The sequence below is a fragment of the Carassius gibelio genome, chromosome A13 (assembly GCF_023724105.1).
Source record: "Carassius gibelio isolate Cgi1373 ecotype wild population from Czech Republic chromosome A13, carGib1.2-hapl.c, whole genome shotgun sequence".
Classification (NCBI taxonomy): Eukaryota; Metazoa; Chordata; class Actinopteri; order Cypriniformes; family Cyprinidae; genus Carassius; species Carassius gibelio.
In genome coordinates this window covers 13,374,929-13,386,304 of record NC_068383.1, presented here as the reverse complement: position 1 = coordinate 13,386,304, position 11,376 = coordinate 13,374,929, and the positions used below count along the sequence as shown (strand labels likewise).

At 37.1% G+C, this 11,376-nt stretch overlaps 2 protein-coding genes and 1 pseudogene across 3 annotated transcripts; 2 read left to right on the top strand and 1 right to left on the bottom strand.

The window, feature by feature from the left end:
- The first annotated feature begins 160 nt into the window (after nucleotides 1–160).
- LOC128026206 (glutathione S-transferase omega-1-like) lies at nucleotides 161–2,634 on the top strand. The gene is made up of 7 exons (XM_052613052.1): nucleotides 161–239; nucleotides 417–486; nucleotides 889–997; nucleotides 1,156–1,378; nucleotides 1,604–1,705; nucleotides 1,793–1,899; nucleotides 2,252–2,634. Exons 2-7 carry the CDS (start codon nucleotides 456–458, stop codon nucleotides 2,400–2,402), a joined length of 723 nt encoding a protein of 240 aa, XP_052469012.1. The 5' UTR covers nucleotides 161–239; nucleotides 417–455; the 3' UTR covers nucleotides 2,403–2,634.
- Nucleotides 2,635–3,761: 1,127 nt separating this feature from the next.
- LOC128026204 (inositol 1,4,5-trisphosphate receptor-interacting protein-like) lies at nucleotides 3,762–8,655 on the bottom strand. 2 transcript variants are annotated; one of them, XM_052613049.1, is made up of 2 exons: nucleotides 8,511–8,655; nucleotides 3,762–5,724 (listed from the first exon to the last, which is right to left on the bottom strand). In XM_052613049.1, the coding sequence occupies exon 2, from the start codon at nucleotides 5,708–5,710 to the stop codon at nucleotides 4,115–4,117; it is 1,596 nt and encodes a 531-aa protein (XP_052469009.1). In that variant the 5' UTR covers nucleotides 5,711–5,724; nucleotides 8,511–8,655; the 3' UTR covers nucleotides 3,762–4,114. The 2 variants fall into 2 exon arrangements, with proteins under 2 accessions (XP_052469009.1, XP_052469010.1); XM_052613050.1 differs by having other exon boundaries at nucleotides 3,762–5,716.
- On the top strand, nucleotides 8,536–11,221 carry LOC128026205 (calcium homeostasis modulator protein 3-like; annotated as a pseudogene).
- The last annotated feature ends 155 nt before the right edge of the window (nucleotides 11,222–11,376 follow it).

Genomic DNA, 11,376 nt, shown 5'->3' with positions numbered 1-11,376 from the left:
TATAGTTTAACATACGTTAAACATAATTAACATCGTATAGGCTATTACTCTTCGATGAAAAGTAATTTAAATAATCTTTTACTAAACGTAGTGAACTAGTTTTGTTGAAGAGCTTTATTTTGAAAGTAATATGGGTGTGTAATAGTTATGTGAGAGGAGGAGTCATTATCTTCAGCCACACCTGTTCTTCCATAAAAACTCAACTTTCCAACTAACGTTAACTGCAGTCGGTTCAACAGGTAAGCAAACCTTGAATGGATTTTGTTTGCTTTTAATAGAACGTTAAGTGTCTGTGATAGCCTTGAAATTAGTTTTCGTTTCTTGCCTCCGTGCGCGTTATGTAACCCCTTTAGATTTTTATCAATAAAGAATCTAAAAAAAGTTTCAGTAGTCACCATCGAATGTTTTATTTCTAGCATTAAGGTCTTCTTTGAGTGAACACTCCGATCACAATAATGGCTCCATCTCCAAAATGCCAAGGAAAAGGTAAGAGAAAACTGAAATTTGGAAATGGAAATTATTAGACTCGCTCACAAAGCTTACATTGTTTGGGCTATAACTTCTGAATGGAAAAGAATTCATACAAGTTCAGATAGTTTCATTATCCATAAGAGTTTCATTACCAACCCCGTTGCAGATAAACTCTCCCAGATGTTCTCGTGCCATGACGTTACGTAATTATTGTTAAAAAAAAAAAAAAAAAAAAAAACGGAATTCTTCTAAAACCTATCATAAGCTCTTAAATGTAATTCCTAAACAGTTAATTACCGGACATAGCGGCCCACGTTATTTTACTGATGAAATTCTATGCATATCATGCAAATAACTTATTCATATGCATGTGCATATTTACATAATTGTGTCCAATGTGTTTCACTGGTGTAACAGCATGTCCTGCTCCTGGACCAGTGCCAGATGGTCTTATTCGGCTCTACAGCATGAGATTTTGTCCATTTGCTCAGAGAGCAAGACTGGTGCTCACTGCCAAGGGAGTTAAGTGAGTACTAATGTGGACCTGCAGAAATGGAGTAGCAGGAGGGTTGAGCATAAATTAGATTTGATTTTCTTTATTAACATTGTTTTGGTTTTGAGGAAAATAACTCCCTTAAATACCTATCCACTTACCAATGCTGATTTTATATTCATTTTACATAGACATGAAATTATCAACATCAATTTGAAGGATAAGCCTGATTGGTTTCTGGAGAAGAATCCTTCAGGGACCGTGCCAGTCTTGGAAACCTCAAGTGGTCAGGTGATATACGAGTCCCCGATCACCTGCGAGTACCTGGAAGAGGCCTTCCCTGAGAAGAAACTGCTCCCATCTGACCCGTTTGAGAGGGCCCAACAGAAAATGGTGCTGGAGCATTATTCAAAGGTACGCAGTTGTTCATTTTGAACACATGCACCTTACAAAGCATCTACCAAATAGAACTACTGATATTAATCAAGTTCCTCCGTCGGAAATCTCACTGTAATCAGGACATAGAATATAGAAATGTACTTTTTATCCATACAGTTCCTAAAAAATCTGAAAGTCTTGGTATTCTCTTTTTATTATAAGCTAAGCAAACCACAATACCCACTTCATCCTCGTTTTTAGGTGATTCCATACTTCTATAAGATCTCTATGGGCAAGAAAAGAGGAGAAGACGTCTCAGCAGCTGAAGTTGAATTCACAGAAAAAGTCTCCCAACTAAATGAGGTGGGCTGAAATTCCTACACTTTCTGAAAGTACATCATAACAATTTATTAACTGGTTTCTTTTTTTTTTTATACATCTTGTTTTCAGTTTCTGGCGAAAAAGAAGACCAAATATTTTGGGGGTGATTCTATCACAATGATTGACTACTTGATCTGGCCATGGTTTGAGAGGGCAGAGATGATGGGCGTAAAGCAGTACGATTTTTATTTTCATTGTATCTTTTATTATTAGTACATATATGCAGTATATAATGAATGCATGATAAAAGCGCACTCATTTACCTGACTACAGGTGGAATATTGTGCTGAGTCATAGAGGTTAAGTTAAACCGATATGCAAACAGTGATGAATGACTGAGATTAGTAAGGGTAGGGCTCTGGTTCCAGCTGAATTGAAAAACACTTTGGTTCGGTGAACTTTGTGCACACAAGTACTTGTCTTCGCAAGTTAATGTCTTGTGAATGCAACCATGTCTTTTGTATGTATTTCTCCAAAGTATAACTTGCTTGTAAACCTAATAGTTCCGTATCTCTATTTGTGTTTCAGTTGTTTGGCCAACACTCCTGAGTTAAGAAAGTGGATTGAATGCATGTTCCAGGATCCAGTGGTTAAAGCCACCATGTTCAGCACAGAGGTTCACAAGGTGTTCTTCAACAGCTACATGGACGGAAAACCTAATTATGATCACGGTTTATAGAGTAAAACCGAATGATTTCTGTCCATCTGTGTGTGTGGATTTTCTTTTTTAAAATCATTTCTATTTTCTTAGTCTAAGTATTTTTATACTGAATTCACACCAAATTTAGCTTTTAAGCCTTAGAACTTAAAGTAGAGCCCAGAGGGCCATGTTAAAAAAGGCTACAATAGCTATATTAACATGTTTTTCATTTATACATGAATATAAATAAACCAAATGTACAAACCATAAACATTTTGGACGTGTGTGTTTTTCTTCCTTTATCTTTCCTGCAACTCAAACAGTATAGCTTGGTGCTAGCAATGCTTATAGGTTCAATTCCAAGGGAAAGCAAGAACTGATCAAATGTACGTGTACCTTGAATGCAGTGCCGCTTTGGATATCAGCATCTGCCAAATGCATAAATATAAATGCATATTGTGGGGCTGCACAACATGGCATTATAGGAGGAGAAACCGCACAACTGCATAAATGTTTTAGTGCATTTCTGATAAAAAAATAAATAAATAAAAAGACTACAAAGAGTGAAACCAGTGCATTGCAGAGGAAAGATAAAAAGTCCCTTTCAAACCTGTGAAACCGCTTCTGCTTGGGCCTGTTCATGTCACTGTGCCTTATTTCTTTAGATGTGCTTGCTGCTCATACTTTGTTTAGGTATTTCAACAATCCCTTATGTTGGCAGACAAGATCAAAACTGATAATACTGTGAAATACTCTGATAATGTTACAGAATTATATCATTTACAATAACGCATGGTTCAAAGATCCTGAATCAGCTGCCAGAATAATGATGTATAGCAAGTGGGTGTTTTTTTTCCAACCATGGCCACTTTTGTCCCTGTGGAAAAATAAAATTCCTTAAAATCCTATTATTTTATAGCAGCAATTAATTTCACTCACATCTCGAATTATGTATTGTGTTTGGTAACCTTCAGTGGTGGAAATTATTAAACCTTTGAAAAAACTTTGTTTTTGACAATTTCACAGCAAGCATTTTATATATTTTAAATACACACTTCTTTTTACTTTTTGCATAATTTAAGAAAAATTACAGCTTAACATGATGCATGCTATATTAACTGTTCTAAGGTCATATTTACATTGATTTTCTTCACACAATACATTTATTTCAACTCCAGAATGCTCTTCACTGACACTGTCCCCTTTGTAAAAAATAAATTAACTTTTGAAATAATCTTGGTTATTATTATTACTATTATTATTATTATTATTACATTAAGACACCAAGTTTGTTTGTTATCAAGGAAATGATACCGAAACTCAGAATTTTTAATGTGTACAAATTTATATGATCAGTTCATTTGTTTTGGCAAAATAAATATTGAAGATTGTGTATAATTCGCTCTTTGTTGTGATTTATTAAATTCTTTTATGATGGATTTTATATTTGAAGATTGAAAGTCTCAGTCTGGGAAAAAAGAAAGAGTAACGATAAATAAAAAAGGCAAATAAAGACTGCTTTAATCTGACCTACCTATAACATAAATGTAAAAAGTTGAAATTTGGCCCCTGGGACAGAAAAGTCCCATAGTTGAAGAAACACCCACATATCAATATAGCATCAGTAACAGACAGTGCTTAAAATGTCGCTTACATTTAAGGTGCAAAACGTCATCATGTAATTGAGTCTGTAGAAATCCCCAACACTCAAAGCCAGATCGTTGCGTAAATCCACGTCTGGGTCTGCTAAACTAATGTCTCACGTAACCATTAGACAAGTGTGGGGTATATTCCTGTACAAGCACAGAGGTATTTCTGACCATCTCTTGAAAATGCTCTTCCATTTTGGCATATACATGCCTCTGCAACACTAGAGGCCTAAACAGGTTTACCGGCTCTGCAGTACGGATTATTTCAGGAACCAGAATTTCAGCCGGGATGCGAGGGTTCCCGACAACTGCGTGATAGAGTCTCTTTTCCCCCAGGCTTAGCTGAAGGAAGCCGAGTAGATCTCGTAATCTGTGATCGAGATTCTGTGGCTGCCACGTCGCAGGATGTTTACTCAACAGCAGATGCAGCAGCGCAGTCTTTATATGGTAATTAGAAAAGGCGCTTCTCCCAGTCAAAGCCGTCTGCTTTTTGTGCAAGAAGGAAACTATCTGAAGACAGTGAACATGACATGAATTTGTAGGAAGATGTTTTGCTAGATGTTTAAGCAGATTCTTTTCATAAACAGTTAGTGAGAGTTTCCAGAGAGTGTCTGAAGAGTTGCTAATGTCAGATGGGAAATGAGAGATGAGGTAAGCATCCGTGTCCTCAAACTGAACAGCAGGGGTAATGTTAAGAACGACAGTCTTTCCAGACCTAAATCTGATTTTCAGAGCTCCAGGGACGTCCAGGTTCCGAAATGCCAGCTCAAAATCGTATTTATGAGAGATCTGGCCCCATGCTTTGCTCACCGAGATCTGGAACCATGTCATGATCTGATCTTTCGACAAATATGAGGTGTTCTTTGCACAGAGGAGCGCCACCGAATTGAGTTCCTCAAGCTTTTCACACTCATTTCTATTGTGAAGCAGACACAGCATATCATCGCCGAGATTGGTTGCGGCACAAAGACAGTCTGTGCCATTCCCACCTGGTTTAATTAGTTTAATCCTTCCACATCCTTGCAAGTCCAGTGGGATTTCAGTGGAGGGGTCGCACCAGAGCTGAAACTGAAACCTGAATGACCGTGGAGGAGCAAAAGGCACAATGAGGTCACATGTTGGAGGTTTAGTCACCCTCCAAGACTCAAACATACTGCCTATGCCAACAAAGTCCTCGACTTCCAGGTCAGATTCTCGATCGCAAACACTTCTCAAAGCCTCGAGCAGATCATCTGCAAAGCCCTCGATAAACTCTCGCACTCTCCCGCTCTCGTGGATGAAAGGATGGAAGCGGGTCTTGCAGAAGTTACTTAGGACACCTTTATCGAGGACTACAGTCTTAGCGCTGAGATATTCGGCACTGGAATCTCCATCTTCATCTTCCATGGGGTCCGGCATTTCAGTAGGGATCATATCCTGCCTGCATACCTCAATTGTGAAGAAAATGACTAGGCAGAGAGAGCTCCAAAAGTACCAGCTGTAACTGTCCTGATCACCAATCAGAGCTGTTTCTGTCTGAGAGATCTCGTGTTCCAGGCGCTTCTGTTCGGCCTCCAGCTTCTCCTGGTGCTCCTTCATCCGGGTCAGGAGCTCATCATCTTGCTCAGGGATGGTGGTGTTCTCATTAGGGAAGAGCAGCGGGTGGTGGAGGATAGCCGCTACTACCACCATGCAAACCCGCGCAATAGCACCTTGCATCCTTCACTGTGAGTCTGAGAAAACACACATTTCTGGATTAATGTGAGCTTCTTGAAAGGAAACACATCTTCTACCTTTTGTGAAAACATTATTTGCAAACTGTTATACAAAGGACTGTCCTGCACTGGAGAAGGAAGTCAGATAACCCAAGTAAAATGTCATAAATTACACAAATTAGAACTGTTTACAAATAAAAGTATCCACTGAAAACAAGAGATTTAAAAATAAAGTAAAATAATATCAGGGAAAAAAATCTGTTTAATAACTTTCTATCTCTTAACTTGACGTCAGGGTTTTAAAAAAAAAAGCTGTGTTACCATCTCTGTTGAAAGTATTTTGTCATTTTGCCTTATTTACACTGAGGAGGACGTTTTGTAATTGGTTTATTTATAGTGTGGCATTTGGAGCCTGAGTGATTCTTGGAATGAGGCAGATAAAATTCAGTATTTATACAATCTGCATGCTACTGGTACATTGCATGAATATTGTACTCTTTAGTATCCCGTAACTTTCTAAAGCATTAGAGACACAAATTTTGTCAATCTTTTGAAGTGATATTCAATTCATAGTAGTAAAAATGTACTTATTTTGTCTATTTTTTTAATCAGTTGTGCCATTTATTTGGACTTTTTATACACCATGGTGAGAAGGCAAGCAAGTATTCTCATCCAGTCTTGTTTTCGGTTGAATTCATGAAGCTTAACCATTTTACTTAAAGCTACAGTCCATTAGTTTTGCATCTTGGTCCCCATCAATACATATATATCACATATTTTGTTTTCGATACGATGACGATACTTTTAATGACCTGTATTGTCAATATCGATACCGATACGATACTTCTAAACTGAACTTTTAGATTATGAAATGTATTAATGTTGATACTTCAGGATCGATTCGCCCATCACTATCAGTCACCACACCGATGTGGCTATTCACTGTACTTAGTAATTACAGATTCTAGCCTATGTCTTAGAATATATGACCCAAATAAAAATTTTCACCATATATTGTCATCTAAACAAGTAATAAGTCTGCCAAGCTTTGTTCTGATCAACTGAGGAAAAAAGCATTACAATAAATCGCGCTACCATTGGTTGATTAGCTCATATCAGCACAATCAGCATTGTATATATATATATATATATATATATACACACACACACACACATACATACATACACACACATATATATATATATATATATATAGGCTACATCACATCCAACCCTGCAAAGTATTATTTTTATACTTTATTCTCAAATTATTAATGTTAACAACATCATCATTGAGTATAGTATTAGCATGTAGATTTTAATTTCTGTGCAGTCTAATCTCTAATTGTCACATCATTCGAATTTCATATTAAGAAATTATTTTAACCCAAAAAGCAAACAATGCTTCCTCTGAACTGGTTGTCTTTAAAATACACATCTGTAAACCTAGGCTATCTGTAATAAGAAGCACATAATATATAATTTCATATGTAATAATATAATTCAAATGTGTTTCGTATAATCTGTCTTGATTAAAATCCGACATCAAAACATGATAATAATAATAAACTTAATTGAATTATTCCAGCTGCTGTGGGAATAGGCTAAATTAAATCAGGGGTGGGGAACGTTGATCCTGGAGGGCCTGGGTCCCTGCTGAGTTTAGCTCCAACCCTGAAAAAAAAAACCTACCTGTATTCTGAAGACCTTGATTAGCTTTTTCAGGTGTGTTTATTAGGTTTGGAGCTAAACTCTGCAGGGACACAGGCCCTCCAGGATCAACGTTACCCACCCCTGAATTAAATGATTCGCCACCTGCAGGATCCTCACATGAGATAGTCTAGTATCCGGATTCCGGGACATCTTCTTTATATTTACAGACGTGACGTAATGACGCAGTGCCATGCTCGAATTTCCCGCGAAAACCTACCCGAACCACTTCCATTAGAAAACATTATTATAAGATAACCGTTGTTAATCGGGCTAAAGTAAGGCAACAGCTTCGAACACTGGCTGTTATGTGCTTGCTCAAATATTGATTCTGGATCATTTCTAACCAAAAAAAAAAAAAAAACTTTAGTTAAAAGTTAAGTTATTTTTTCTTTTCACACACTTCAGTGTTTAAGCTGCATTTACATTTTTTTTTATCCAAACCACATAGAGAATAAAAATAAAATAAATGGCTCAAAGTTTTTTTTAGGCCACAAAGTTTTTTAGGCCCATTTTTTTATTTTGTATTTAGCCTATTTTATTTTTTGGTGGACAAAAAAATAAATAAATAAATAAATACAGTCTATGTGGGAAAAAAATAAAAATATAAATAGAGTATATGAGATGACTGATAATGTTCGAGCTCCAGGAAATTTGTGTGGCGCTGCAGAGATTCCAACATTCTGCACACACTAAAGGGCGGAGTTTAGACAACAACAACAGCAACAATGTACTCATTAAACAGAGAGAAATCCACAAATAGACACTAATACAGAAGAAACACTTATTAACGCGTGCCTGAAATGATTGAAGTCAATGGCAAGTTTATCAGCAACAGGTCGACTGATACGTAGTGTAATGGAAGGCAGTGACGCAACCAACGACTTAAAGGCAGAGCATCTAACAATTTCTCTTTTTAATCAGCACAGTTTGCGTTTTTTTTTTTTTTTAGTCTTAAGATGTTTTACAAAACTCATGTGGCTTACAAAACTCTTGCTTTTTAAATTGTAATCACAGCTGAATAATCTATGAAACAGCAGATGGTCACTACTCGCGCGCGTTTGTTTTGGACCAAGAACAGAATAATAACTTACACTGTAAATCCACGAGTTAAAGTCCAGCGTTGTTCATTGTTCCAGAACGATACTGAACCGACACAAGAGAAAGCGCTTCAGTACCGTTACCCCTCTGTTTCCTCATCTCTCACATCCAGGAAGTGACCATGGGGCCCTCTTCGCTCCTCCATAAAAAGCACGTGGGTAAGTCCCGCTCTCGAGTCAACTTCATGTCAACACGTACCCTGGGGGTGGTGAAAACATTAAAGTATTGAAGTTTTTAAATATTAAAGTTTTCACAATATATACTTATAGTTAATATTATGAGCCTATTGTGTTAATTATGGATGCACAAGGAATTACACCAATAAAAAGACGTATTGTAAATATGTACATAAGCCTGTTGAAGTATTAAAATCATGTTATTTTTTTTCGTTGCTTTGTTTTTCTGCCCTTTTTAAGAATGTGCAGCTGCACTAGTGACTACCGAACGACAACCCACACGGTGTCGCTGTCTCACCAAAGTTCAGCCATATAGTCTACAATACACATTGCAATACACTACAACCCCCGTTGCAATCATCCGTTTGTAGGATCTTTTTGAGCTTTCTTTTTTACGTTATTTTCCTGAGGGTCAAACAATGCGGTTATTATTGAGAAAAATATCCGGTCAAGTATATTTTTTTATTTTTAATATGCGAGACACGTTCATTTTTGTGAAACTTTCGTCTCCACGTGATTCATATAATTACTTTTAAATAAAATTAAGAATTTGTCAAGTGAGTAATTTTTTTTCGTTTGTCTTTTTCTCAGACTCGATCAGCGCAGATTGAACAACAACGTAGTTGGCGGTCATTATCAGATAAGTACATTTGACACATTTGCAGCCTCTTATAGCTACAACGTAAACTAATTAATGGATCGTTTAAAGTTGGTTCTGCAATATTTCCAGTCAAATTCTGAGTCTATTTCTAATGGTATCTGTATAATATTGTCACTGATAAGTGTCAAGTTGTATACGAGTTTTGATTTGAACTGCCCCTGCTGAACACAATACAACAAGATGTACTCACTGGGGGTCGTGTTCGTGCCTCCAATTATATTGTTTCTTTTGGGAGTTTTAGTCAATCGTCATACAGGGGTGCTGATGGAAGAGTGGGTAAAGACCCCTAGGCAACAGGACAAAAAATCCAGCAGTGGTGAAGTAAGTTTGAAGCTTAATAATATTACTAATTTATTATTAGTATTAATCATATACAAATATGTATATTATTCTTCTCCCAGATTTTTGCTGTCATCAATGTTGCAACGGGCCCTTCTGGCCCCCATGGTCTGGATTCTGATGACACTCTTGGATGGAAAATGTTTCATCTGTGCATTTAGTATGAATTTAGGCCCTAAATATTTCACAGGAATACCAAACAGCACTGGCCTCGAATTGATCAAGATCATGGCTAAGGTGCCTTGCAAAGAAGATGTTATCTTCAAAAACAACAGTTTCCGGAAAGCTGTCTCACGCTATGTGCGCTGTTATTCTCAGGTGAATGGGTTTTCTTACATTTTTGCATGCATTTTTTCAGTGCTTACATTGTCTTTAGTCAGTGATGTCAATCTTTTTTGACGTGATAACTGCCAAGTAAGATTGAGCTGTACAAGGTTGACAGGAGCAGACCTTAACAAATCTGTAGGTGGTTAAAATCCTTTCATGCTTTGCATAACCAGAAGATTCATCTATTCTTCTTGTGCAATGTATTTTCTTCTCTAAGGCTATAGGGTGGTCAATCCTCCTTTTCTTCATATTTTTGGGCGCTATGGGCCGTGTCCTCAAGCCTTGCTTCAATCACGCCACTTTTCTGCAGACACGCTACTGGAGCAATTACTTGGACATTGAGCAGAAGCTCTTCGATGAGACTTGTGTCCTTCATGCCAGAGATTTTGCCCGAAAATGTGTGGTGCAGTTCTTTGAGAGTATGCAAGAAGATGTGACCGTGAGAATGGCCCTTTCAAATACACTCAGACCCAGTACAATCCATAAAGAATATGAAGAGAAGGAAGAGGAGCAGCTGCATGGTATAACCAGACAAGATCAGGTGGATCATTTACTGCAAACCTGGTACGAGTGCAAACCAGAGCTGGACGTGACCAATATGGCCTATAAACCCAAAGTGTGTATCACTTGGGAAGATCACAATGGGAAGGCATTATTCTCTGAAATGTAAAACAGAGGGAAAAAAGATCTTACCTCTTAAATAAGAATGAATGTAAATAAGTGACTAATTAAATATGAATAAAATAATTGACCCTAGAATTGTAATAACTTGAGAACTAATTGACTAATTAATGTTAATTTAGAAGCAAAAGCCTAAAAAGCTGGATGTATAATTCAGGCCCCCATAATTTTGAGGCAAAGATGCCTGGATGGAAAATGTTTCATGTGCATATTTAGTATGAACGTAGAACCCAAACATTGTTTAACTGTAATGTTACTATCAGATTAATGTCAATTCAAAAAGCTTTGTTTTAACCTTCCTCAAGTGCTTGGATGCAGGTGCATTTGAATATGCTGGGATTTAGTTTGTGTATTTTTGCATGTCTCTTTCCACACATTACACAACAACCTCATGGATATGGCTTGCATGCAAATTACTACAGAACCTCGGCAACACCTGAAAAAAATGTGTATGTAGTTCTCTGTATATATTGTGTATATCTATTATTAGCATTACGCAGTAAAAATGTTTATGATCTTAGCTGCATGGCAGTTAGACCACTGCATTCTGTGTTTGTATTGTCCATGTTTTGAAATGTACTTTTACCTTTAATACGCCTTTTGAGTAAGAGAGATTTTGTCTTGAAGTTATGTATTATGCCTGACAGTGAACAATTTAAGCACTGGACAATGCCA

Excerpts from the sequence above, each read along its gene's own strand:
- LOC128026206 (XM_052613052.1), top strand. The coding sequence starts at position 456 with ATGGCTCCATCTCCAAAATGCCAAGGAAAAG. Across the intron at positions 998-1,155 it reads CTCACTGCCAAGGGAGTTAA|ACATGAAATTATCAACATCA; the intron begins GTGAGTACTAAT and ends CATTTTACATAG. Across the intron at positions 1,379-1,603 it reads TGCTGGAGCATTATTCAAAG|GTGATTCCATACTTCTATAA; the intron begins GTACGCAGTTGT and ends CCTCGTTTTTAG.
- LOC128026204 (XM_052613049.1), bottom strand. The coding sequence starts at position 5,710 with ATGCAAGGTGCTATTGCGCGGGTTTGCATGGTGGTAGTAGCGGCTATC.